Source organism: Suillus fuscotomentosus (assembly GCF_016647785.1).
Source record: "Suillus fuscotomentosus strain FC203 chromosome Unknown F5891scaffold_11, whole genome shotgun sequence".
In the NCBI taxonomy this organism is placed as follows: domain Eukaryota; kingdom Fungi; phylum Basidiomycota; class Agaricomycetes; order Boletales; family Suillaceae; genus Suillus; species Suillus fuscotomentosus.
Window position 1 is genome coordinate 809090 of NW_024539523.1, and position 23923 is coordinate 833012.

General features: G+C 48.0%; 14 protein-coding genes across 14 annotated transcripts; 7 read left to right on the top strand and 7 right to left on the bottom strand.

Annotated features, from left to right (window-relative positions):
• The first annotated feature begins 2 nt into the window (after window positions 1–2).
• Window positions 3–2762, top strand: F5891DRAFT_1016238 (uncharacterized protein). Its single transcript, XM_041360929.1, has 3 exons — window positions 3–391; window positions 447–2375; window positions 2432–2762. The coding sequence occupies exons 1-3, from the start codon at window positions 196–198 to the stop codon at window positions 2548–2550; spliced, it is 2244 nt and encodes a 747-aa protein (XP_041229592.1). The 5' UTR covers window positions 3–195; the 3' UTR covers window positions 2551–2762.
• On the top strand, window positions 2763–4000 carry F5891DRAFT_1016240 (DUF1000-domain-containing protein). Its single transcript, XM_041360930.1, has 7 exons — window positions 2763–2855; window positions 2909–3058; window positions 3114–3338; window positions 3389–3456; window positions 3514–3610; window positions 3670–3864; window positions 3921–4000. Exons 1-5 carry the CDS (start codon window positions 2826–2828, stop codon window positions 3554–3556), a joined length of 516 nt encoding a protein of 171 aa, XP_041229593.1. The 5' UTR covers window positions 2763–2825; the 3' UTR covers window positions 3557–3610; window positions 3670–3864; window positions 3921–4000.
• F5891DRAFT_1184972 (polynucleotide kinase 3 phosphatase-domain-containing protein) lies at window positions 3694–5370 on the bottom strand (the record flags this gene model as incomplete). Its single annotated transcript, XM_041366502.1, has 9 exons — window positions 3694–3864; window positions 3921–4123; window positions 4177–4398; window positions 4449–4518; window positions 4568–4677; window positions 4736–4853; window positions 4904–4991; window positions 5038–5296; window positions 5346–5370. The coding sequence occupies 9 exons, from the start codon at window positions 5368–5370 to the stop codon at window positions 3694–3696; spliced, it is 1266 nt and encodes a 421-aa protein (XP_041229594.1).
• A 464-nt stretch (window positions 5371–5834) lies between these two features.
• On the top strand, window positions 5835–6905 carry F5891DRAFT_946693 (ribosomal protein S5 domain 2-type protein; the record flags this gene model as incomplete). Its single annotated transcript, XM_041374694.1, has 5 exons — window positions 5835–5995; window positions 6048–6167; window positions 6224–6326; window positions 6390–6527; window positions 6579–6905. 5 exons carry the CDS (start codon window positions 5835–5837, stop codon window positions 6903–6905), a joined length of 849 nt encoding a protein of 282 aa, XP_041229595.1.
• Window positions 6906–7159: 254 nt separating this feature from the next.
• On the top strand, window positions 7160–7944 carry F5891DRAFT_63649 (uncharacterized protein). The gene is made up of 4 exons (XM_041372593.1): window positions 7160–7467; window positions 7519–7602; window positions 7653–7730; window positions 7785–7944. The coding sequence occupies exons 1-4, from the start codon at window positions 7285–7287 to the stop codon at window positions 7809–7811; spliced, it is 372 nt and encodes a 123-aa protein (XP_041229596.1). The 5' UTR covers window positions 7160–7284; the 3' UTR covers window positions 7812–7944.
• A 133-nt stretch (window positions 7945–8077) lies between these two features.
• On the top strand, window positions 8078–9432 carry F5891DRAFT_946605 (galactose-1-phosphate uridylyltransferase; the record flags this gene model as incomplete). The annotated part of the gene is made up of 5 exons (XM_041374686.1): window positions 8078–8117; window positions 8185–8609; window positions 8658–8949; window positions 9002–9275; window positions 9330–9432. 5 exons carry the CDS (start codon window positions 8078–8080, stop codon window positions 9430–9432), a joined length of 1134 nt encoding a protein of 377 aa, XP_041229597.1.
• Window positions 9433–10722: 1290 nt separating this feature from the next.
• Window positions 10723–12044, bottom strand: F5891DRAFT_1184975 (DNA repair protein endonuclease SAE2/CtIP C-terminus-domain-containing protein; the record flags this gene model as incomplete). Its single annotated transcript, XM_041366503.1, has 6 exons — window positions 10723–10759; window positions 10813–11117; window positions 11173–11311; window positions 11370–11442; window positions 11498–11656; window positions 11708–12044. 6 exons carry the CDS (start codon window positions 12042–12044, stop codon window positions 10723–10725), a joined length of 1050 nt encoding a protein of 349 aa, XP_041229598.1.
• A 307-nt stretch (window positions 12045–12351) lies between these two features.
• On the top strand, window positions 12352–13819 carry F5891DRAFT_1208934 (NUDIX hydrolase domain-like protein; the record flags this gene model as incomplete). Its single annotated transcript, XM_041369122.1, has 8 exons — window positions 12352–12404; window positions 12453–12501; window positions 12555–12606; window positions 12664–12738; window positions 12831–12965; window positions 13015–13158; window positions 13209–13222; window positions 13274–13819. 8 exons carry the CDS (start codon window positions 12352–12354, stop codon window positions 13355–13357), a joined length of 606 nt encoding a protein of 201 aa, XP_041229599.1. The 3' UTR covers window positions 13358–13819.
• On the bottom strand, window positions 13490–16162 carry F5891DRAFT_946043 (SDA1-domain-containing protein; the record flags this gene model as incomplete). The annotated part of the gene is made up of 9 exons (XM_041374652.1): window positions 13490–13939; window positions 13992–14273; window positions 14324–14416; window positions 14468–15016; window positions 15076–15174; window positions 15221–15353; window positions 15408–15710; window positions 15758–15912; window positions 15971–16162. The coding sequence occupies 9 exons, from the start codon at window positions 16160–16162 to the stop codon at window positions 13490–13492; spliced, it is 2256 nt and encodes a 751-aa protein (XP_041229600.1).
• An 85-nt stretch (window positions 16163–16247) lies between these two features.
• On the bottom strand, window positions 16248–17210 carry F5891DRAFT_63863 (uncharacterized protein). Its single transcript, XM_041372607.1, has 4 exons — window positions 16753–17210; window positions 16621–16702; window positions 16447–16573; window positions 16248–16396 (listed from the first exon to the last, which is right to left on the bottom strand). Exons 1-4 carry the CDS (start codon window positions 17083–17085, stop codon window positions 16333–16335), a joined length of 606 nt encoding a protein of 201 aa, XP_041229601.1. The 5' UTR covers window positions 17086–17210; the 3' UTR covers window positions 16248–16332.
• On the bottom strand, window positions 17095–18932 carry F5891DRAFT_946450 (P-loop containing nucleoside triphosphate hydrolase protein; the record flags this gene model as incomplete). Its single annotated transcript, XM_041374676.1, has 6 exons — window positions 17095–17645; window positions 17702–17760; window positions 17814–17856; window positions 17906–17939; window positions 17987–18400; window positions 18459–18932. Coding segments are annotated over 6 exons (1575 nt in total), but the record flags the coding sequence as incomplete, so codon positions are not given.
• Window positions 18933–19131: 199 nt separating this feature from the next.
• Window positions 19132–20464, bottom strand: F5891DRAFT_63860 (uncharacterized protein). Its single transcript, XM_041372606.1, has 4 exons — window positions 20178–20464; window positions 20053–20116; window positions 19351–19999; window positions 19132–19305 (listed from the first exon to the last, which is right to left on the bottom strand). Exons 1-3 carry the CDS (start codon window positions 20250–20252, stop codon window positions 19476–19478), a joined length of 663 nt encoding a protein of 220 aa, XP_041229603.1. The 5' UTR covers window positions 20253–20464; the 3' UTR covers window positions 19132–19305; window positions 19351–19475.
• A 76-nt stretch (window positions 20465–20540) lies between these two features.
• Window positions 20541–22418, top strand: F5891DRAFT_1016272 (Nuf2 family-domain-containing protein). The gene is made up of 8 exons (XM_041360931.1): window positions 20541–20819; window positions 20873–20919; window positions 20969–21202; window positions 21252–21612; window positions 21664–21807; window positions 21859–22053; window positions 22107–22185; window positions 22232–22418. Exons 1-8 carry the CDS (start codon window positions 20598–20600, stop codon window positions 22285–22287), a joined length of 1338 nt encoding a protein of 445 aa, XP_041229604.1. The 5' UTR covers window positions 20541–20597; the 3' UTR covers window positions 22288–22418.
• F5891DRAFT_946500 (uncharacterized protein) lies at window positions 22390–23856 on the bottom strand (the record flags this gene model as incomplete). The annotated part of the gene is made up of 6 exons (XM_041374679.1): window positions 22390–22494; window positions 22551–22589; window positions 22648–23073; window positions 23120–23514; window positions 23571–23642; window positions 23697–23856. 6 exons carry the CDS (start codon window positions 23854–23856, stop codon window positions 22390–22392), a joined length of 1197 nt encoding a protein of 398 aa, XP_041229605.1.
• Window positions 23857–23923: the final 67 nt, after the last annotated feature.

Sequence of the window (23923 nt, forward strand, 5' to 3'; positions counted from 1 at the left end):
AAGCTCGGTAACCGTAACTCATAGCCTTGCTGGCAATCCTCTGTCTGGCACAAGTCTAACATTAGCCTGCCTTCCCTGGTTGGCGTGGTTCATAGCCTACAAGGTTTTCTCGCAACCTAGCTCAGTGCTTGTTAGTTACTGAGACACTTATTTCGACAGGTTTTTTTCTGTTGTCTTTTGGCTTATTATTCTGTCATGTCCGACCCCGATTCATCGTTGGCCTATGACCAGCCCGAACTCGACTCGCAAGATCACCTACCAGTTGAGAGTGCACATTGGGATCACAATGGAATACCTCTGAACGGTCAACAAAACTGGGCGCTGGAACAGCATGCACTACAAGGCCCTACTGCTAATTACCATGGTGCAAACAACCATCTTCCAAACCCTGGTTAGTGATGTTCCGCTCTGTGTCTTATCGCTGCTTATCATTTTGTCGTCTCAAGCCTTTACACGCCATACTAATCTCTCCGTACCTTCCCTGCCCTCCCACAGTCAAAGATCAGAATACGACGACGTGCCACCACTGCCCAATTTCAATCATTCAACTCTCGTAGACAGCATGAACGCAATGCACTTAGGCGACCCCCTACCCCGGGGGACAAGTGCAATGTCATACAGCTCTGACCCTGTTCCTCATGCAGGAACTTCCATGTCGGTGCAATCCCTCTCCCCCGATCAGCGTGGTCCATACCCGCCGCGATATGCGAGCACGTTGCCATCAGCACCTAATGTGAATATTACCCGTCCTCTACGACTTCGACATCCAGCCGAACGTTCCCACACAGCTGATGAAGCCTCGCTTTACTCTAATGATCCCCATAGTGGCCTCTCCGTGGATACAGATCTCGTGGACATGCGTAATTATGACAACCAAGGGCAAAGTCCATACCCTTCTTCAGAAAGTTCCGTCGCACCCTATTCTCAACCCCCACCCTATCCACCGAGACAGTTTCAAGTTGGGCGGCAGGGTCCACCGGCAGCTTTGCCTCCCGCATACTACCCTCCTGGCCCAGGTCCTACACACCCTAGCCCCTCTCGTCAGGACGAGTATGACTACCTATATGCTGCTGCATCTGACGTCCTCGGTATGGGCCCTCCGCCACCACAGCACCATATGCCGGTTTATCCTGCCGGCCCCGCGTACGGAAGCCAAGTATCTCTTCCTGTAAGCCAATCTACACCTTATCTTTCTCCCCTCGGTTCGGGACCCTATGGTAGTAGTGCGGGGATGTTGCCCTACGGTGGCCCATCTAACCCGTCAGTGCCTCAAGGACTGGATGATCCCGAGTTTGAGCTTCGACCCTCATCGTTACAACGTTCTGTCTCCACGTCAGTTGATCCACGCACCAAGAAAACAAAGGCAGTTGATCTTACAGCCCCTCCGTTCACGAAAGAATATATCGACCAGTACCGACACCGTATTAAGGCCGATCCAGACCCTGAAGCTCATTTCTTATATGCAAAATATCTCATAGATGCTGCCAAAAAGATAGGAGCGGACGCCAAGGACCAGCGGGCTGTGAAGAAGTATCGTGACTTGCTCCTCCAAGAATCTCTCAAGACTATCCGTCGATTAGCGGAGCAGAAAGAAGCTTACGATGAGGCACAGTTCTTCCTAGCCAACTGTTTCGGGACAGGTTCTCTGGGTCTCCAAGTGGACCATGAACGCGCGTACCACTTGTACCTACAAGCCGCGAAACAGAATCACGCAGCAGCTTCATACCGCGTCGCTGTCTGTAATGAGATTGGAGCAGGCACGCGACGGGATCCGCAGCGGGCTTCTGCGTTCTATCGGAAAGCAGCATCACTGGGTGACACTGCCGCAATGTACAAGTTGGGCATGATTCTTCTACTTGGGTCTTTGGGAGAACAGAAGAACCCAAGAGAAGCTATCAACTGGTTGAGACGGGCTGCAGAGCAGGCTGACGAGGAAAATCCACATGCACTTCACGAACTCGCCATGCTTCACGAAATGCAAAACTCACAATTGGTTATTCACGATCCCGCGTGTGCCAAGTCACTATATGAACAAGCAGCACGCCTAGGCTATACGCAATCCCAGTACAAACTCGGACAATGCTTCGAGTACGGCACGCTGACATGCCCTGTTGATCCTAGGCGATCAATAGCGTGGTACACTAAGGCAGCAGAGAAAGGGGATGCCGAGGCTGAGCTGGCTCTCAGTGGATGGTATCTGACCGGAAGTGAGGGCGTGTTAAAGCAGAGTGATTCTGAAGCGTATCTGTGGGCGCGTAAAGCTGCCAACAAGGGCTTGAGCAAAGCAGAGTATGCTGTGGGTTACTACGCCGAGGTGGGGATCGGAATCAAGCAGGATATCGAGTTCGCCAAGAGGTGGTATATGAGAGCAGCAGGTGTGTACAAACGTTCTATTACCTGCACATTATTTTTAGCTCAAATTTCTGTATAGCGCAAGGGAACAAACGAGCCATGAACCGACTGACGGAGATGAAGCGTATGGGCAATAAACGCTCCAACGTTGGACGTCCAACGCGACAGCAAGCCAAAGACGAGTGTGTTATTTGCTAGTAACCCTGGAATGATCGCTATCAATTTCGCTGTCGAGCTTTTCCTTTTTCCTAATGGCTACCCTTCCTTAATTATTATCGGCGGCTTTTATCAGCTTATTGCTTGAACGCTAGTATTCTGGATATTGATCTTGTACCTGCTGTCGTTGTTTTGCAGCTCGGCTGTGTTACTAAGTATGAGGGAATCCATGATGTGCCACACCCGGGTGTTCCAACGTTCAGAAACAGTACCTGTCACTATCGACGCTCTCGTCACTTATTTTCATCACTATCGGTATGGCATCTTCAAAAGGCGGCATGCAAGATGTTGAGAATAACCAATTGTGCCCCAGTCCGTCACTGATTCACTAGATTTATAGGTTTCCCTTCTGGAGCACATTGCCAAAGCGCAATGCTTGAATGAGCAGGACGAACACACGTTGCAGTCCATACTTTCTTCCAAAGCACGAAACACATCACCTGCATACCTTGACAGCGATGCAGATGCAGAGTTACTATTAAACATCGAGGTATGTACTACTCGCATAACGTTGCTCTAGGCAGCGTTGACGCAGGTCGTGGCAGTTCAACCAGGCAGTTCGTGTACGATCATTGGTCATTCAGGCGCAGGATCGAGGACCGGCGAAACTCAGGCTTCGTATCAACTGCTCCGCTATCGACTTCACCAATTTTGAGGACTCGGAGGATACCCAGGTCATCGAGCTAAAGGCGGATCAAATTTCGAAAGATGGAACAATAAAGTTGATTACACTTCATCCCACCAAGTTCAACCATGTGAACTCGCTTCATGTGAGTCCTGACCCCATGCGAGGACCTCAACCTTACGGCATACCGAACAGATCCTTGTGGAATCTGACCACGATAACACCAGAATCGATGCACTCGATATCTTGGGTACGCTTGTCCAGTAAGTTGTCTACATCCAGGTGTTAACTTCATGTATAATAATGTTACCACCATGAAGCGCAACGAAGAATCTTAGTGGGCTTGCACAACAAGCGGACTAGCATTTTGCATTTTGCAACTTGTTACTTTGAGGCAATAGCTTGAATACGGAGTCCGTGCGTGGCACTGCACCCTTCTGCAGCCAGAATATGAATCTCAAGAGTTTGTGCTCAAGTATTACTACTAATGTGCGGGACTTTCATTTCCCGTCAATCTGAAGCCACATACTCCACCTCTTTCGTTCTTCCTCAGAACCTTCGAACACCCAATTAACCTTTATTATTTCTGAAAAGCCCTCTGTCAGTTGGGGCTCCTCGTAGTGGTTCTTGAAGCCTATGAAAGCAACGTATGGTATTATGTCGCGTCTCGACTAACCACCACTGAGATTAGATTGAGGCAAAACTTCGTGATGTATCTGACATTTACCTCTATTGAAGGATGAACATATGCACGGTAGAGGTTATTGTGCCATGCCAGATCCATTGAACCAACGAACTCGATACATCTGATGCAAAGCGTCACGTTCCTGTAGACGTAAGTAAGCAAAAATACTCGCCGAACAGGAATCTGAAGTTTCTTCGCGAGATCCAAATAATGTTTTCTAGTTGAAATGTCTCTATTGGTATTGTCTGCCGGACCGTCATGTGTTTGGCCAGTTCATACAAGAACAACAGGTACTTACCAACTACACAGCTTGTACCGGCTTTGAGTGCCACTTCAGCTGCTTTCATGCATTTGGAACGACTGCCCAATGTATCTTGGTTGATGTGGGTGTACCCAGCAGGCGCGAAATGCCTCCGGAAAAAAGTCGATTTTCCGAGGCATGGAAAGCCCGAGAATACGACTAGCTCTGTCCCTGCAGCATCAGGAATGATTTGTGCCATAGGAGGGTCAAGTAACGGTACTGCTTCACGAGTCAACTTCATCTTCAAAATATCAAAAAAACTAGCGAACATTTCGGGAGACTAGAAACATGGAATCCAGGAAGGGTATACGGCGCTGAGGGCAGCTGGAGAAAATATTCCTAAAGAGTTTCAACATGACATGAATACTTTCGAGCGATTGATTCTCACTTCTGGGGTATAAAATGAAATATCAATGTTAATCGCCCATTTCCTGTCAGTTGATGCAAAGTCATTTGTGCGACCCGCAGCATCTCCAACAAAGAATGAAGCGTTATTATCTGAAAGTGACGCGCATAAGATACTCGCAATGCATCCCACTATTCCTATGCCACTCACCTATCCGAACACCATCTTCTGCGAAAATACGTTCGAGCTCATCCCACATCCCTGGCATGGGTTTACGGAAGCCATCTTTGGCAGACGCAGCTAATATTCGAAAAGGTACGCCAGGAAGCTGTTCTCGTCTATGAGGAACGGATTAGGGAAGGAGACAGCAGGGCTTACAGCGGCAGAGATGAGAGGAATTTTCTTCTTCCAGCCATCCAGATGTTGTTGCTTTAATGCTTGATTGGATATCAATATGATCGAGTATCTGCGAGAATTGAGTCGTAGCTTGGCTTGGCATACTTTGGACATACCCTTCTTGATGTAATTCCTCCAACTTCACAGGCACACTAGCTCTCCACCACTCCCAGTGCAATGCGGCTTCTTTGCTTCGATTTTTGTGGTTTGACTTGATCACTGTTCCATCGAGGTCGAATGCAGCTACTTTCGGTGTGCTTTGTGGTATCAGATTGATTCCGTGCAGACACGTGCGCTTCGGGCCTAGAGCAGGTTTCAGCCATTGGAATGAGGACGCTGTAGAGTCCGCGCTAGGTTTGGTGAAGAATGGGTGTACTGGAGTAGCGCATCAGATGTAATTTTACACACAGGGACTATAGCTCACCTTTGGCTACCTTTCGAGACGTCATCGTGGAGCCATCGTTATCAGACTCGCCACCCAGATCTGAAACAGTTCGCTTCCTCGATTCTGTGATAAGGTGACTGAGCCAACAAGGTACAGGGTGCTCTCACTTCGAGGACCGAGGCTCGAATAAAGTACAGTGGAACGGGTTAACACGAACCTGATTGCTGCATTTGCTCCGAATATGACATACCCTTGGGAGTTGTTGGCATGTCGTGCAATTCTACACGGGCGCTCCCAAGCTTGCGGACCTCGCGGACGCGTTGTGGTTTCAGTGTTACACGAATACGCAGTGCCTTCGGTGTCCGACTTCTTGCTTTTATTGGTTTGTCTACAGAAGACTATTTTCAGCCAAAACGATACCAGCAGGTAACATATACTTATGTAAAATTATTTACAAAGTTTTGATCTCAGTCCCTGCCACGAGCCAGATCGCTTGTACATATACACATCGATTATCTTCGTCCTTCCATGCGTCCACCCTCGCCATCGATTCCAGAGAAAAAGTTTCTTTATGATGCTCTGAAGCAGTCTCTGCGACTAGACGGTCGTGATATGCTTGATTTTCGAACGCCGACCTTCACTTTTGGCCCTGAACTGGGTTGGGTAGAATGTGCAATGGGCAAAACACGGTAAGCATCCATGAGGATTCGTGCGTGTTATCAGATACAAGACAGGTACCAGCGTAATTGCACAATTAGACGCCAAAATGGTCAAACCGCTGCCAGAACGACCCTTTGAAGGCATCATTACAATACATTCTGAAATCTCTCCTATGGCGTCTCCGGACTATGAACCTGGTCGGTAGGTGCGTGCCATCTACATGTATTTTATTTTGCCATAATCAAAAATTTCACCAGGCCTTCAGAAGAAGAGGTCACCCTTACCCGCATGTTGGACAAGGTCCTCCGAAGAAGTGACACTATTGACAAGGAATCTTTGTGCATATTGGCAGGTCAACGAGTAGGTGAAGTCTTTCTCCGGTGAGTAATATGACACTAAATGGGTCAACGACGAAAAATTCAGGTCTGGCAATTGCGATTGACGGTTCATGTCCTCGCTGATGCCGGTAACATACTCGATTGTTCATGTCTCGCTGGCATCGTAGCTTTTAAGCACTTCAGAAAGCCGGAAGTAGAAGTCGTTGGAGACGAAGTCATCGTTGTACGTATTGAGACGACTTTGCTGCTTATACTGTTGACTTTTCTCCAACAGCACTCGCCATCTGAACGCGCACCCATCTCGCTTGCAATACATCACACCCCTTTCTGTGTGACGTTCGCATTCTTCCCGGATGCATTGACGCGACCCGTGGTGGACCCATCTTTGCTTGAGCAGAGGCTGAGTTCAGGTTTGATGAGCATAGCGATGAATGCTCAGCGCGAGATATGTGTCCTACACAAAGCAGGGGGGGTTCCGACGGCACCAGAGGAAGTCCTACGATTAATTAACGTAACTTCCATTCTGGTCAAAGATCTTGACAAGCGGGTCGAGGCTAGGCTGCTGGAAGACTGGGAGGGTAGGAAAGTTGAAGTGAGATAGATTATCAAGGTTGCTTGGTAGAAACAGGTTTAACTTCCATAACGGGACTTAACAAGTTGTCCTAGGCGACTTGTGCATTTGACTCACCGAGCCGCCGACTATTCGTGCTTATATATATATGCGTTAGCTGCAGGCTATGTTCAACTGAGTCCAGGTAGATGTAGCTAAAACGTAGATAGTACGCAGGTGAGAGTGGCTCTAAGTTCGAGCCACTGTTGACACCAGTGGTAATTTAAAGGGTCAAATTTCCGACATCGTAGAAGTTGGCTGATATCTGATGGCTTCGACGTGGCTGAAACCTTAGGTACCCCCAGATTCTCAGCCATCTCTAAGCCGTCGGAATTTTTGGACAACACGCAGTGTGTTCTTCACAGCAACTATGGTTCGGTTGATCACCCACAATTTACTCGCATGCCATGTCAAAGGATGCACTACAAATAATTTTCCACTCATATTTCGAGATGTCGAAGTTGAACTACAAGAAACAGAATTCAACCCTGACTTCATCCGGAATATGCTGTCTCGATTGGAATGGACTGCCTTGATAAATGCTGCGAAGCAGGTGCGTGCGATTGCATAACTGGCCCGAGCGAGTGGCTCATGGTCTATTGAGGTCGGAGACACATCACTACCTCCAGAACAGCCAGACATGATGGACGACGAGCTACTTCAGAAGCTTCATCATGTTTTAATGGAGGTACTATGTACCTTGATCACTTCCTCAAGTTTGTGCTAACTTTTCCCTAGATCAATGTTACTGATGGTGCGATGGTCTGTCAAAATTGTAACCACATATACCCCATATCTAATGGGATCCCAAACATGGTGAGCTACGGCTTGTCTCGAGACTCTTGATTGCATAACTGAGATTCTCTGCAGTTATTGGCCGAGCATGAAATCGGCTAAATCATGAATTGCCCCTTCGAGAGTTAACGTTCGCTAGTGCACTGCCGTGTCGAATTGATTTATCACAGCACAATGATGGAGTAGTCTGCAAAGTATAGTAGTATTTCGTGAATAAACTTTCAACTGAGTTGATTCAATGCCTGTTACATAACATGCATTTAGATCACACGCATCATGGAGTCTCTTGGATAAACAAGCTTTGCTACCAGTCATCGCGGCTCGTCGTTTGAGTCTGTCTTCGAAATTCGACGCTTCTTAACATCAGCATGGAGCCCTTTGATCCAACTACGCATCCTCACAGACGCTGTAAGTCCTCTTGATCGCCGTCAAGATGATCTCGACGAAACAATGATTGACCATGATACGGTCACAGATAATCCATTGACTAACACACACATTCTCGTCTCACCTCATCGCACCAAACGTCCTTGGCTAGGTCAGACTGAGCCTGCCGAGCCGTCAAACCTCCCCCAGTACGATCCCGCATGTTACTTGTGCCCTGGGAACACTCGAGCGGGCGGTAAGGTGAACGAAATGTACACTTCCACCGTGGTATTTGAGAATGATTACGCTGCCGTTCTTCCACCCCCTGGACCTGTTACACCTCAGGCTGCACATCCACTCCTAACTGTCGAGCCAATTCAGGGTGGGTGCGATGTTGTATGTTTCCATCCCCGGCACGATCTCAGTTTACCGACCTTATCTGTGTCGGACGTGGAGAATATCGTGGATGAATGGACTCGTGTTTACATGAGGAGGGGGACTGAGCTTGGGATTAAATACGTGCAGATCTTTGAAGTATTCGACTTTGACCAGATCATCGCACAAGTCCTCATTTCATAACAGAACAAAGGAGCAATGATGGGGTGTTCCAACCCGCATCCCCACAGCCAAGTATGGTCGCTTTCCACTGTGCCTACCCTCCCCGCGAAGGAACTTGCTTCTCTGCACAACTACGCCTCTACCGCCCACGTACACTCTGGCGTTCCAACTGAGCCTGATGGCCATGCGTGCCTATTGTGCGAATATGTGCACCACGAGCTGTCTGTTCCAGAAGACGAAGGACGCATAGTCGTTACAAATGAGCATTTCGTTGCTCTTGTGCCGTGGTGGGCGTATTGGCCCTTCGAAATCATGGGTGTGTTACAAGTCACTTGTAGCAAATGCTAGCTCTGAACACGACATCACAGTGCTCCCTCACAAACGGCACATTTCGTCCCTTGTACATTTCACAGTTGATGAGAAGCACGCATTTGCAGACATCATGTCGCGCGTGACGAAGCGCTACGACAACATATTCTCCTGCTCGTTTGCATATGCGATGGGCGTTCATCAACGGCCACTTCCCCCACGTCGAGATGATGATGGGATGTATGTGAAAGATGCAGACGATATTGCACATCTGCATGTGCACTTCGAGCCTCCACTCTTACGGAGTGCTAGTGTGCGCAAATTTTTGGCGGGGTGAGTTTCACCACAAATTATTGGCTCGTTGACATAAGCTGATATGATTGATAGTTTTGAAGTTATGGCGGAACCGCAGAGAGACCTTACCGCAGAGCAAGCTGCTAAGACACTAAGAAATTGTTCTGAAGTTCACTACCTCCTCGCTGCAGAGTAGCGACATGATAACACCCGCCTGGACAAATGTTTTCATCACTTCTGTTATAGAAGTTCTTCTCTGGCTATTACTGTAGTCATCAACAGATTTCTGGTTCTTTGCCATGCTTGAAAAATTAGATATGACTAAAATAGCTTTGCAGGCGTACATGAGGCTCAGCTGTTAAAGGGAACATGCCGACCTTACTCCATTCGACACACTAGTGAATAGTGATTCCGGTACCGAAGATGAGAATGACCATGCAACACGGCACGTCAAGCAGACAGTCGACAAGGCCAGCAAGACTGGCAAGTACTTAGCCCAGCAGTATCGCACCGGTCACCAACATGCAAAACCAATCGATCACGATAGAAAACTGCAAAACATCCGGACATGTAACAGGCAAGGTTGGTGTCAAGCTCAGGTCCATCAAAAAAGAAGGCGAACAAGCGATACAATTGGTTGTAGTCAGCGAGGATGAACAGGACTGTTCCTGTAATTACCCTTTGTTTGGCTGGTACAGGGGTCGTGTATGAGGATTGTAACATCATATCGTGTATCAATAGTACTTCTTTCAAAGTTTCCAGTTTCAAGGCTGTAGATATTTAGAAACGCGAGGTTGTTCGCGACCCCTTCACGCGTGTTACAATAATTGTTGTGAAAAATTCTGTATGTGATGCATAAAAACGCATTGTGTTTAAGAAATTCAGCAATGATACACGAGGTCGAACGGTACTATACGTAACTGCAAAATTTGAATGAGAATGAGGATGAAGATGGACGCTGGTACCAGCAATAGATCAGTGAGTTGACAGTGGAGGAGATAAAGTCCAAGAAATGCAGGATAAACGTGTGTCATGGTCAGTATATAATTGTAGCTGACTTGTGTTTGACTAAAATCGGTGTATGCGATTCTGGAGGCGGTGCTTGCATTCACAAATGATTTTTCGCCCTTTGCATTAATACCGAGGGTCAAGGATCTACAGCTGGAAATGCGATAACACTAGTTGGTGTGCGGACTGACGGGAAAACCTAGGTAACCTTTTATGAGCGGAACCAAGGGCGGTTGCGTAGACGTTTGAGGTTGTGGGGTCAGTCATACTTTCTTGTGATCGCGATGCTTAGCTGGTGTGCCTCCCTGATGTCGTCGACAGAATTCAATCCTAATATGGAAGGCAGTTGAATTATGGAGAAGACATTGTGATCCATTCCGCCTTGCGTGATATGTGATGTCGGGTCAAGTTCTTCGTATCGTCCCGAGGACAAATATCTATGATATCACCTGATGGCCCTGCCAGGGGTATTATAGACTCATGCTATCCGTTCGACGTATCTTCCCTTACCACTCCTACGCGATGCCATCAGTTCAGAAAAGTCTGGAGAATATGGATGTTAGCATACCGTGCTTCGTTTTCAACCTCTACCAATTTCTGTGCATACATCTCTGCGGCACGTCGGTTGATGTCGCTTGTCTCTTGTGTGTCAGGGAAACCGATGTCCCAGTAGCCGGGTGGTGTCTTGGCACGATACCAATGGTGCCGATGTCGTGATATCTCTTTCTTGTGGTGTTCGATGTCTTCGCGGTTTTCCTTACAGTCTGAGAGGCTGTCAAAGGATAACCGGCGTTTCTTAGTAGGCGTTGAAGAGGGTGAACGCCAAAGTGGTTTCTGAAGGGGCTTGGGCAGTGGTCCAACGCCTTCATAGTACTATTTAGGACGAATAGAGATTGAGTAACGATTTTGCGAAAAATGAGACACGCACACCACGACAACATTCACAATCGTCAGCAAGCATATGTTTTCGCCCCTCGCGGCTCTTGACCACTTCATCATACTGAAAGTCCACGCCGTGATTGCGTTCTTTACTTATAGTGAAGCGTGAATTGATAGTGGTCGCATCACTGTTGGTTTGAAATCAGGGAGTCAGGGAGCAGCAAGCATGGTCTTGTGGGGACTTACGTGGCCTGGGCATATCTCCCGCGTCTCTTGGGTGGATCTCGACGCAAGGTGATACTGTGTAAGACAGACGTGCCTGCATTAATAAGATTAATGAAGTTGCCAAAGTATGTAGTTTGATAGGCACGCACCGGTTGCTAGTTCTTCGCCAGTAGAGTGTCCATGTATCGGGAACGGGGGTTTGAATGGAGTGGCAGACCGCATCCCAACTTCCGTTGAAATAGTCGTTTCTCTACGCGAAGCGTGGAGAGTTGATGGTACCTCCTGCTGCCTGCCCATAGCATCAGAAGCTAATGCAACATCAGTTGAGTATAAAGACGCGTGAAAGCCTGTGTACGTACGCGTCTCGGACGTCTGCTTCTCCTCTTCGTCAAACGCACTCAAGTCCGGACCTATTTCTTCAAATTTGCGTCGTTTGTCGATGCTAGAGGCTCTCCGATAGACATCATAGTTACTATCCTTCAGTAACGGATGCACCTCCTTGCCACAATCGGAACTCTCGCAAAGCCACTGTTTGACAGTTCGCCACTTTTTGTAGTCGGTCTTGTACCTCTCGGCGGCGCGCTCTTTGGCGGCAAGTAAAGCATCATACCGGTGTTGGAGGTGTGAAAGTTCGGCCTGTAGAGATGATATCTTCAACAACAATGTGGACGTGTCATGAGTGTTCGAACCAGACATTTAAACGTATTGACGCATGTAACACGGAACAGTGAGCGGTAGTGAGCACGATCGTAAATGACCATTGTCTAATCAAGTATGCAGAATATTATGTAATGGTGACGTACTGAGTTGCAATCCAGGGCAAAGAAATGGCTAGGAAATAGACTGCAGCAAACTGGGCTATTCAATTACGGTTGAATTTTGAAAAGTTGATGATTATAAAGGGGATATCCGTATGTTCTCCGTTAGACTTGTACGGTCACATCCACCGTCATCTATCGTCGGGCCTGCGATCATCAGACGGAATCTGAAGCTTTTTACTACTATGCCTGCCGCCAAAGTCATCAGTGAAGAGCCTTTGGACAACAAGGACGCAAAGTGAGAACGTTATCTGTGGAGGTCAACTAATATCTCATTCATGCATAGATGGATCCGTCTCAAGAAGATTCATTACACTGATCAAGACGGAAAACAGGTATATTTATCATGCTCTCGGGGGCGTGACGATCTCGCTCATTCATCGGTAAGAGACTTTGGGAATCTGCTGAGCGCACAACTCGCAAGGATTCTGGAATAGACGGTGAATAACATCTGTTCTTCCTCGTTATACAACTGCACAAACGCTCGTCCTTTACAGGCGTCGCTGTCCTCGCTGTCCTTCGCTCCAAGACCAAGGCTTTCCCCCTCTCGACAGTCATTATAGAGCAATACCGTCCTCCTCTCGACAACATTGTTATTGGCATGCTACACTTCCCTACCGTTATCAATCTATTCCCTACTCATTTTGTTCTGTTTCGATCATAGAACTCCCTGCTGGTCTCGTCGATGCAGGGGAAACAGCAGAGGCAGCAGCCATTCGAGAATTGAAGGAGGAGACAGGATACGAGGCTGATATGACTACCGAACCCGAGTCCTCACCGATCGTTGTCAGTGATCCAGGTCTGTATATTCGGTCAGATATATTGGTGCACATTTAAGATAGTTGTAGGAATGACTAATTCCAACATGAAACTCGTGGTTGTAAGTGTCCTCCTAGAAGATAAACTCGAAACTCCTACCCCGTGTCTTGATGATGGGGAACATATTATCACTCGCGTCGTAGAGCTAGACCAACTCGATACCGTGCTCAAAGGTGAGTCTCGCTCTTCGATGGAACGTGTTCCTGACCTTGAAATTCTCAAGTATACGACAAAAAGGTGACATTATTGAGCAGGAAAAGTACAGACCTTCACTCACTCAACACCCAGGGCTTTGTAGTAGATGCTAGGCTCTCTCACTTCGCAGCTGGTTATGCAATGGCGAAGAGGATCAGTATCGGCGCATTCCCCTGAGATGCTAAGTCGGGTGGTCCTAATAGTACTTGGTCTCGCATGATGGACCGAATGATAGAGAAAAGTGAATCATCGCTGGTCCAGCATTCAGACTAGCGACATGTACAACACTGGCTAGCATCATACGATGTACTAGTGATACGATTTTTTTGCGCGTTCAATGTGTGCCCTCAACTTCTGCTGCTTCTCCCTCAAGGACGCCTTCTTCTTTCCCCGTACCGCACCGCTGCTCAATATCATCATAATCGGCTTATTCCTTGCCTTCTCGCGATTTGTGGAGCTGCTTGGAGACTCTTTATTTTTCTTACCCTTCAGCGAGCCGTACTTTTCTCGCCCTTCCCGACCCTTTTCAATACTCGCTATGCGTTCCGCATAGTCAGCTTTAGCCTTTTTGCGCGGACCAAGGATATCGTTCTCAGAAATGAACGTGCCATCAGATGGCCCAGTTTGCATGGCCCTCCTGTTAGCTTCAAGGGCTTCCAGCTTCCGTTTCGCCTTGGAGCCACCACCTGATTCAATGGCTTTTGTGGCAGCCTGTATACGCAGGTCATTCAGTAGTGCAAAGTCTGCCGGCGTAAGGATCTGTAATACATGTCAGAGTGTCGCACGAGGGGTAGAAGGAATAACAGTTCACTTTAGTAGTTGCCAAGGTTGAGATTCGATTGGGGTTTGGATCGATCCCTGCATCAGCCTCCCCAGGCGGCTTAGGAGCTGACTCCCGCTCGTCTTCACTATCACTGACTTCTACGTTATCACCTTCTGAGTCGACATCTATCCATCCTTCAGACTCAGATTCAGAATCGGAATCGGTTTCGACATCCCAGCCTTCCCAAGCGGCCGCTTCATCATCCTTCCCGTCATTATTGGCACTGCCCATCTCCTCTTCGCGAAGTTTCTGCAGGTGATCTTCCAGAAGCTGTCGAGTGGTTCAGACATATTTTTGGTCGTAAAAGACATCCACATTACCATTAATCCTTCGATGTCGACTGCAGCATCCGCACTGTGTCCAAACGGCAGTGGTTGACCACCTTTGCTCATACCTATACTGGCATCTTTTCCCTACAAGAATATTCAACGTTGGCAATGGAGAGTTGAAAGGGAACCGCTTACTCTCTCCCGGCGTTTGAGCATACCAGGGTTCACCTCTCGGTACAACTGCAACAATCCTCTTGCAGCAGCTGTAACTGCCTTATCTCGACTTCTCCTATACTCTATAAGATCACCCAACAGATCCTCCTCCATTGCCCATGGTTGTCTTCTACAAACCTCCCTGATTGAGTTGATTCCTGCAGCAATTACCTCGCTTCCTACTCCAGGATGCACAAATTCGGCTGCAAGCTTCTGCACGACCGGAGTCAAGGCATCTGGTGGCGTAAGATCGTGGACAGACTGCGCCAGCGCAACGAGAATCGACGGGACGCGAAGTTGGTGGTAGGTAAGGTATTTGACAATGTAAGTATAGAAGCTTAGGACGCAAAGTTTATGAGCGCCCATCACCCGCGAGAGGAGCTGCATGATGAGAATTTTATGTTCAAGTGAGAAACGTTTGTCATAGCGACTTAGGTTATCATATAACTTCTCAGCAAACGTCTGTGGGTCATTGAGAAGTTGGAGCGCCGGAAAATTCGGTGTCGTGGGGGCATTTTTGTTATACTTTTTCTGTATACGGATTAGCAATGAGATGGAGCCAGAAAAGCATTTCTGAATAAACGGGGTACCTTCTTGGCAGCATTGAGCTGTTTCTGAAGCTTTTTATCATCGCCCCGTCTCTTTTTGTTGACTTCGCGACGATGGTGAAGAGCTCTGACATCAGGACCCTGAAACAAGTGTGAGTGATATTCTGGCAAGGCAGACGTTACCTACCTCCTCATCCTCATCGTCACTGTCTTCCTTTTCGTCGTCACTTCCTAGAAAGAAATGAATCGAAGCACTCTGTACCTTCATCACGGGATGAAAGCATCCAAGCGCAACGATAGACACAGGTTTAGCGTCAGTCCTATTGAGGATGGAAGTCAATTCTATCTAGCTGCATCAATGACAAGTGGCGTACCATATTCCCTTTCGCCACAACTCTTTTGTCAATATCACTGCCCACATAGCGTCCTCCCCATTATTGGCGGTTTTATCACTCGTGGGACCTGCGGATCTGAGCTTGCCCTTATCCCCAATGACTTCAGCATCCATTCCCCGTTCGACCATGGTGAAAAGCATGGCTTGCACAGCACGATTCAGTTTGTGATTTTTGGTTCGGAGGTTGGCAGTACGGATATCGGAGAGAATAGTTTTGCGGATAAAGGCTCGCAAAGTGGAGGAGGTTGTACGAGGGAGGAGCGGAAAGAGGGACTTGAGGAGTCTATATCGAAATTTTATTTAGAGGACATAATCCATCAAGGCACTTACTCGATGGATGTAATGACATCTTTGTTGCGCAACATGACAAGGTTTTGAACGAGGGTTTTTCTGGTATCGGGCGTGAGGGTGCCATAGTTTTCGAGGAGAAGGGTAGACAAATGAGATGGAAAATCTTTGGTTTCCTTGGGATAACATTGTGCGACCTGAAATTGCAATGTCATCAGCGAAGTAAGAAAATTGTAAAAGATCTTTAAGACGCACTTGAGATATGAATGAGACTAGTTCACGAAAATGCTGAGCCTGTTCATCAGGATTTATCTGAAATATCTGTCTGATACTGTCGTAGTGGTTCCATTGCTGTAGGAACTCTTCCTTATACGACACTGGGTCACGTTTGATGAGGTTTTGCAACTGAGGGAGATTTGAGGTGAGAAGGACGCCACGACCACCCATTACAACAGACAGTTAGATGCTGCGAGTGAACAGCAGCGACAATAGACAATCTCCAAGGAGAGCTCGAGGAATATTTGCAGCTTACATCATCTGTAGTAGAGTAGAGAACCTAATTCTTGTAATCAATCCATTGTAGTAATTGTGGTAAGTAATCCAAGCGGAAGAGTAGACTACAATGCCCCGTTGAAACTAAAAGCATCACGCAAATCGGAAATCCGAGCTTGAGTTTTGGAGCTGTATTGATTCGTCACTTTGATGCCAACAGAAATTGCACTGTTACTCACCTCGAAGCTGTGGTTGATGTAGCAGCATTCATGTAAGCGGTCCAGAAAGACTTGCCAAAAATTGCTGCTTTCTCGCGCGATTTTGGTTCATCCGAGTTTGTTATGAGCTCTTCGAATGACACACGATCTAGTAGAGTAAGTCTGATTATCTACCATTCGATTGCAGATGCTCACCTTCTATGTCTATAAGCGAGAGAAAGTGGATTGTTTCTGTTGCGAGCACATCATTTTCATGAAGGACATGTTCTTTCGCAAGCTTTGAATGTAAATCTGCCAGTAACTTTGTTTCGACAAAAGCACTCTCACCTTTTCCCTTACCGCCAGCATTGACGTGAGACGCGCCTGATTGTGGTCCTGCGACTCAGTTGTGGTTGTGGGCCCTGTATCTGCAGCGTCTTTTATCGGTTCGAAGTCGGACACGGGTTCAGCTTCGTCGTCGTCTTTGTACAACGGCATATAAACCGATGTGCTGGGACCAGCCTTCATCTTCCCCTTGGCTCTCGCGGGAGCCTTGGAAGAAACTACGTTCTTCGCAGCTGAACGTGATGGTCCAACGCTGGGGCCATTATCCCTAAATGTCAGTTCAACGGGGAGGTTGCCGCTGAGGCACGCATCCGCTTGCGGACCAAGCTTGACCATAACATCAGGTCACCAAGCAAACGAAGACTGGGCCTTAATTACCTTCAAGTAATCATTGGTCCAGCCAGACGCCGAAGCCTCTCGTGCGATCGCAAAAATATCAGCGCCTAGCATCGCACTTATTATACGGTCGCCATCCACTCCCTTGCCCACCCCAAACAATGACAATTGGTCATGCCCACTCTCACGAACCTTCGCCCGGTTCCGACCCGCGTATACATCTTTGAAATGTCCGAGGGCGATCCTATCCATGGAGGCTGCCATCTCTCCGAATAGTCGGATTGCCTGCTGCGCCTCCAGGGTGTACAGCTGGCGAAAAACTGTTCCACCTCTCGAACAGTTGTCACAACCTTTCGGGCAAAGGTGGGAATCGAAACGCTCGTTGAAATGCGCAAGGATCAATGATCGTCGACAGTCAGCCTCGTTGCGGCAATACTGAGCCACCGCTGAGAGATCTTCCAGTTGTCGCTTTTTCTCCTCCGGAGTTCGAGCCGGTCCTTTATCGTTGCGGTCGCTATTGATCAACTGATGTCGTGACACAGCGTCCCTGTGTGCATAATCTGGAAGAGTATAATACATCAGGCAGCGTAGTGTAATCACCATCGAAGTCGCTTACAAAGAATGCAGTCTGCCGGATCGCCGTCGCGTCCAGCGCGTCCAGTTTCCTGGTAATACCTGAGACGGTAAGCAACTTCTCAATGAAGCGTACTTGTAGACTCGTGACGTACCCATCCATCGACTTCGGTAACGTTGAGTGGATTACGAAGCGTACTATTCGATGCGGTCAGACAAAGGCCGGAGTGAACAAACACAACTTTACCATCCGGTTTGTCGATTCCCATCCCAAACGCGATCTAAGATAACGTCAGAACTCAATGATGCCACACTACGAGTACCACACCGTTGCTACAATTATCTTGCAGCTGCCACTTTGCCATTCTTCTTGAGTGGTGCTGCGCTCTTGTGAGTCCATACCGGCATGGTAATGTTTGGCAGATAAGCCATAGTCGTTTCGCAGTTGCTCAGCAAGTTCCTCACACTCCAACTTCGAGAAGCCATACACAATGCCAGTATGGGTAGCATGCTGTGACTTGATGAAACCAGCAATGGCTTGAACCACCTTCTTTTTCGTGGACGGTTTAGGCTGTACTGCATAGTACAGGTTGGGGCGGTTGAAAGACTGCATCAGGCATAAGGGGTCACGTAAACCTAAGCGTGTACGAATATCCTGGATCGCGGTCTTGTTCGCGGTTGCGGTGAGTGCCATGATGGGCACATCACGGTACCGCTCACGTAGCATATGGAGCTCTGCATACTAAAGATACAAATAAGAACTTGTTAATGCACTCATGGACCAAATTGTGCAAACTTACAGCATCGCGAAAATCCCGCCCCCAGCTCTGAATGACATGTGCCTCATCAATGACAAAGCGCGCGATTTGCTTGTCTTCATACAGTTGGGCCAGAATATCTTGCATGGCATTGCTCTCGCGTAGCTTTTCGGGAGTGATATAGCAAATGTCAGGTTTCTGCTGGCTTCGAAGGCGACGCATGACATCCCGCGAGTCGTCTACGGTCCTTAGGGAAGACATGCAGTCAACATTAACATGCTTCTCTCGCAAGGATGCCACTTGATCGGCGATGAGTGCAACGAGTGGTGATATGACAAATGTTACTCCCTGGGTCCTACCAGTCTTACAGACTGCGGGAAGTTGATAACAAAGACTTTTCCCACCACCGGTGGGCATTAGGACGAAGACATCCTTTCCGTCCAGCGTGGCGTTGATAGCTTCAAGTTGGTTTTGCCTGAAGGAGGTCAGCCCAAATACGCTCTTCAAGACCGAAACTGCCTCGGCATAGTAAGGGGTTGATGTATTATCGAGGCGACCGGTGTGCACTGAGGGAGTGCATGGTGCATCTGCACAATCGAGCGTCGGAGTAGTCGTGGTTAAGGTATCCAGTTGCAATGTTGAGGGCTCGTCAAGGCCCTCCCAAAGATCATCACTGTCAGGTACAATTAGGGTCTCAGCCGATACGTCAGTATCTTCTGGCTCAAGCGGGTCGTCGACATCGATATCTTCTGGTTCGAGGACACTCCCAAAATCAGTAGGCGCAGATGGCGCAAGAATAGATGTAGATGGAGCTAAAGCCGGCTCGCTGACAGGGTTGAAGCGAGCCAGGCGTTCTTGGATAGCTTCGATGCGACCTTCGATGTGAACCCTACGTAGAGTAAGCGGGGAAGTTCACACAGTACAGTACACTCACAATAAAAACGAAATTTCGAAAATGTCTAACGGCTTGTTCCCGTGTTCTGATATTGCTGCGAGTAAATAATCGCGGACTTGACGGTTTCGAGCAAGTATTAGTTCCAGAAATCCTCGCGATCGCTGTTAAATATATATCAGAGTTACGGGGATGTAAAATAAGAGACAACAAACGGAGTCTAGGTCCATATTCTTGACGAGGTGAGTACCGGCATCAGATTGTGCAGTTTCTGAAGAGGCTGGTAGTGCAGCAAACAGATCAAGGCGAGATGGCAAATTTGAAGCAGGGTTTGGGTTCGATGCTTCGACATCGCTTGGGATTTCAGGCGTCCGTTGTCGAGGAACAGCGCGAGATATTCCCTTTGATGACAAAGAAAGGGTATGGAAGATATTTTCTTTGTTGACGCGATTACTTTCCTTGAGTCGCTTTGAGGCTGATTGTTGAGCTCCGTCGGGGACATCAAGGGGCTGACGCTTTCTGGAGGGTACTGGACCTTCCATAATCTCGATGGTGGGTTCACGACATAAATCGATTAGATCCCGGTGAAGCGGAGCGGACAGTGGTGCTGTACGAGGGTTCATCATCTTCCTGCCAAAATTTGGTGTTGCGAATGATGGAAGTGGAGAACTCGAGCCTGACGTTTGGCGAACTGCGAGTTAATTATATAAATAACTGCAGTCTTCGTCATAGATATATACTTACCATTGGGATTTGAGGAAGAGTGGGAAACGCCCAAGGCTGGCTTGAACTTTGATGATGATGAAGCCTGACAACAGGATCAGAATGATGGGCAAAACAATGGCCCGCTCGAATTTGCAATGGCATACCTTTGGCAATATGCTGCTCGAGATCATGTTTGCGGTCCTCCTAACGCTGTCTAGGTTATTCTGTGTCCCCGCCATCTTGATAACAGGGATGAGCAGATAAGAATGACCGGAGGAAGTACTTGATGGCAGGCCGACCTATAAGTTGTCGGCGTGAGACGAGTGGCTGAAAAAGTCAGTGAGACTGGATTGATTCAGATGATCGATAGCGATACGAAAAATTGCCTCGAGGTCAAGTTGTAACGCGCGCGGGTCACGAATTCGAATAGTCTAGCAGCACCAAGAACGGCTCTTGTCCCATTCATTAACGTAAAGTCTGATGTTCGGCTCGTCCCGATTCCCGAAGCGCGTCAGTCACACGTGACCGCGACGTGCATATTAGAGTCGCGTTCATCATCGACGACAACACCAACGTCAACGATCATGTCAGGGCAATACTGGTTCCCGAATATGCCAATACCAGAGATTATGACGGCTCTATCAGAATGGGGATTGAGTGTCAGCAACGAGCAACTCGTCAGGCCCTCCTCTGACTTTGTCACTGGCGTGTACAACGCCTGCTTGGAGCAAGTCACGTCCATATCCCCAAACGTGCTTCACAAACCAACCCAACGTGCGCTGGCCTCTCTCGATGATGCCAACCCCGTGCGTGCGTTGATTATATGCGTGGCCATCTATATCTAATTGTGCGTACTCAGGATCTCTACAACAACGCTATCTCACACAATATCATGCTCTACCACCTGTAAGATCTGCCCTCTCTTTGTTATGTTTGCTGACACAAAAGCGAGCAGGACTCGCTTTGCCACTTCTGCACGCATTATGGACTTCAGCTCACGAGACCTGTCCGCACCAGAACCGGAGCGTACACGCTTCATTCTCTCAGCATTTATCAACTTTGTCAAGTTCGCAGAGCAATGCACCACATTTATCAGCAACGTCCGAGAAAAGTCTGCACAGGTCATAGAAGAGCGCGAACAAGTCATCCAGGAACTCTCAGAAGTTCAGCACAATCTCGCAGTGCTCAAGTGAGATTCTTCATTTCTCTCTAACATCCCCTTAGCTCACGATTCACAGAGCACAACGTGCAAAGGACGAGCCAAAATGCGAACAGCTCAAGGAAGAGAATGCAGCCATGACCACCCAACTCCTTGCGGCCAAAGAGGTTCACACAGGACTCACCAAGGAGATTGAGAGTCTAAAGATTGAAAGGGCGCATCTCCAAGCTCGAAACGAAACTGTCAATTCGGAGTCTGCTCTCCTAATGGACAACAATTCCCGTACCCGATCGCGCATTGTGCAGTCTCCGGAGCGTATTAGGCGTAATATCATGACTATGGGGACCACAGCTATCGAAGATAAAAAGACGGTTGCATTGCACGAAGCAAAGGCACGAGATCTACAGGCCAAAATTTCGGCGCTCGTGAATATCGAAAAGGTCATATTCCTCGCTGTTTTCAGTGTGATTTTGTCTTAATTATCCAGTCAGGATGTCCGATCATGTATTGAGCAGCTACAGACGACAGAAAAGGAGGTACAGCTCCTCGAAGGATCACAAAAGGAACTCGCAGAACTCAAAGACAGTCTTGAGTATAAGAAAGTCGAGCGCGGCGAGCTGCAGAAGAAAACTGAGGTAGGTCATGACATATTCTGTCAATTGCACCTGCTAATGCGTGCTCCTCAGCGAGTACATAAGCAACTTGGAAACGCGCATGAGAAGCTTGAGAGGGCGCAGAGACATGCAGAAGAGAAGCGACAGGCCAGTCAACAGACAGTTGAGCGCCTCCAGCGAGATTACGAGAAGATGGACATCGAGCGGCGAGAAAACGACAAGCAGGTGGAGGAACTCAGGATGGAAGCGGGCGACATAGAAACAAAGGTGGGTCTTGGGTCTTGACCCTCTCACCCTTGCTTCCTAATGGTCCTTCGCAGATGGCAGAGCATCTGAAGAAGAGTGAAGCAGAACTCAACGAGCTACTCACAGATTATTGGAAGCTCCGCCACGAGACAGGTAATTTTTTTTACTGTGTTTACATTTATCACTCAATGGTATCCAGAGGTATACATGGAAACACTCGCGAACAAACTAAACATGAATGTTTCTTCAGATTGAGGAGTGTACCTGCCGGGCCTTGAAGCCTCGTAATATGTAGGTCAACTTGGATTTATGGTATTGTATCAATTACATGGTCAGTGGCAATAGGGCAGGACGAAATCATCGTTTTTTCCCTTTCTGTGTCATTTTTAGTAGGCAATTCTGGCAATACCATTTCTTTGTTGAACTGGGGACTGCACTAAGGCCAGTACACGGCAAGTGGAACTGAGAATGAGTGTTAGAAATCGTTAGGGGAACGCCTGATCGACCAATCCGCTTACCCATTCCAACTTGCAAGTATCGCTGTCACAAGCAATCATCTATAATACAAGCCATGTGAACTTCATCCAAAGTAAAGTCAAACACAACGCTACGGACCGTCTCGTATGACACCTGGTTACAATAACAATACCTCGGCTCATTCGGATCTGCTTGAGCTTGAGCTGGAATCTTCAGCTTCACACTCCTCGTCGTGCGAGTGGCTGGTATTTTCAATACTTCCTCGGGAAGTGGTGGCGGAGTCTCAGATTTTGGCTCCGGTTTCTTGCGCGCCTTTCTACCCCTGCCGGGTCTCGCAGACTCTGTAGATAGCTCTTCTGTAGATTCTTGAAGAAGGATGGTGGAAAGCTCTGGGGATAGTGAGGGCGTAGGGCTACGTTCCATACGGGTCGGGCGTACCCAGCGCGGTACGACAAGGTCAGGAAGAAGTATCGGTGCGAGATGCGTCCCTGGACGAATTCCAAGAGAGATGGATGCCTCTTGCTCCTTGATAGCTTGATCCAAAAGGCGGATATGTCGGTCAACCTGTGTGACAGATTAGATTATGAAATCGGAAGAAAAGCGGGAGTACCGTTTCATAAGCAGTTTGTGCAATATTCACCTTCTCCTCTGATGCACGGAGGGCCTCTTCTGATACCTGCGCGATATGTTGCAGCAATATCCGAGTTGTTTTTCCTGGAGAGAGTGGCTCGATAGATGACTCCAGACTTGGTGCGATAGAAGCAACAGGTCTTGCATTATGTGTGTCATTCAGTACTTCAACGGGCGAGTCAATGTTGACTTGTCCGTCTCGAGGTGGCAAGCCTGCTGCCTGAGGCGAATCCGCCTGCATGGCCTCTGGATCAGACATAGCTGGTATGATCATCTTGCTCTGCTTTGCATCGAAGATCATACCCCGCCGCGATGTAAGTTGTATACGCAGCGCAATATATTTTCGCACATTATCCAATAAGTCTGCATGGTAGGCTGGAAAGCACAGCTGCAACTTGATCATACACGAGGGGGAACTTAGTTACACGTACTGTTACTTTGGTCATCTAGTTCACGTATGAGTGTGTACTGGCGGTGAAGAGACAACGGAAGTTGCTCGAGTACTGCGACATCCAGTTCAGTGGATTGTTCTATCAGAATAATCTTGATTGGCGTACTTTCATGATGTTCCTCCTTGAATGCATCCCAAATCTCGAGTTCCTTCCTCCGTTCTTCGGAGTTATGTTCTTCTCCAGCAGTATCAGCATCCGACGCACGCTCTTCGTAGCGCTCCTCCTCAGTAGGAACAGCCTGAGAACGTCGACGCTTGCGAGACATAATAGTGTTTCACAAATTCGCGGACCGCTGCGGACCTTGACAACAACTGAGCACGTGACCTGAATTA

Coding starts and splice junctions, on each gene's coding strand:
- F5891DRAFT_1016238 (XM_041360929.1), top strand. CDS start 196: ATGTCCGACCCCGATTCATCGTTGGCCTATGACCAGCCCGAACTCGAC. Junction 392..446: donor CAACCATCTTCCAAACCCTG/GTTAGTGATGTT, acceptor TGTCGTCTCAAG/CCTTTACACGCCATACTAAT. Junction 2,376..2,431: donor GTGGTATATGAGAGCAGCAG/GTGTGTACAAAC, acceptor ATTTCTGTATAG/CGCAAGGGAACAAACGAGCC.
- F5891DRAFT_1016240 (XM_041360930.1), top strand. CDS start 2,826: ATGGCATCTTCAAAAGGCGGCATGCAAGAT. Junction 2,856..2,908: donor CAAAAGGCGGCATGCAAGAT/GTTGAGAATAAC, acceptor CTAGATTTATAG/GTTTCCCTTCTGGAGCACAT. Junction 3,059..3,113: donor AGTTACTATTAAACATCGAG/GTATGTACTACT, acceptor AGGTCGTGGCAG/TTCAACCAGGCAGTTCGTGT.
- F5891DRAFT_63649 (XM_041372593.1), top strand. CDS start 7,285: ATGGTTCGGTTGATCACCCACAATTTACTCGCATGCCATGTCAAAGGA. Junction 7,468..7,518: donor TGATAAATGCTGCGAAGCAG/GTGCGTGCGATT, acceptor TGGTCTATTGAG/GTCGGAGACACATCACTACC. Junction 7,603..7,652: donor TTCATCATGTTTTAATGGAG/GTACTATGTACC, acceptor ACTTTTCCCTAG/ATCAATGTTACTGATGGTGC.
- F5891DRAFT_63863 (XM_041372607.1), bottom strand. CDS start 17,085: ATGGTCAAGCTTGGTCCGCAAGCGGATGCGTGCCTCAGCGGCAACCTC. Junction 16,574..16,620: donor CTCGCTTATAGACATAGAAG/GTGAGCATCTGC, acceptor TTACTCTACTAG/ATCGTGTGTCATTCGAAGAG. Junction 16,397..16,446: donor ACATCAACCACAGCTTCGAG/GTGAGTAACAGT, acceptor GAATCAATACAG/CTCCAAAACTCAAGCTCGGA.
- F5891DRAFT_63860 (XM_041372606.1), bottom strand. CDS start 20,252: ATGGCGGGGACACAGAATAACCTAGACAGCGTTAGGAGGACCGCAAAC. Junction 20,117..20,177: donor CGAGCAGCATATTGCCAAAG/GTATGCCATTGC, acceptor TCCTGTTGTCAG/GCTTCATCATCATCAAAGTT. Junction 20,000..20,052: donor CTCTTCCTCAAATCCCAATG/GTAAGTATATAT, acceptor ATTAACTCGCAG/TTCGCCAAACGTCAGGCTCG.
- F5891DRAFT_1016272 (XM_041360931.1), top strand. CDS start 20,598: ATGTCAGGGCAATACTGGTTCCCGAATATGCCAATACCAGAGATTATG. Junction 20,920..20,968: donor AATATCATGCTCTACCACCT/GTAAGATCTGCC, acceptor AAAAGCGAGCAG/GACTCGCTTTGCCACTTCTG. Junction 21,613..21,663: donor CGCTCGTGAATATCGAAAAG/GTCATATTCCTC, acceptor TTATCCAGTCAG/GATGTCCGATCATGTATTGA.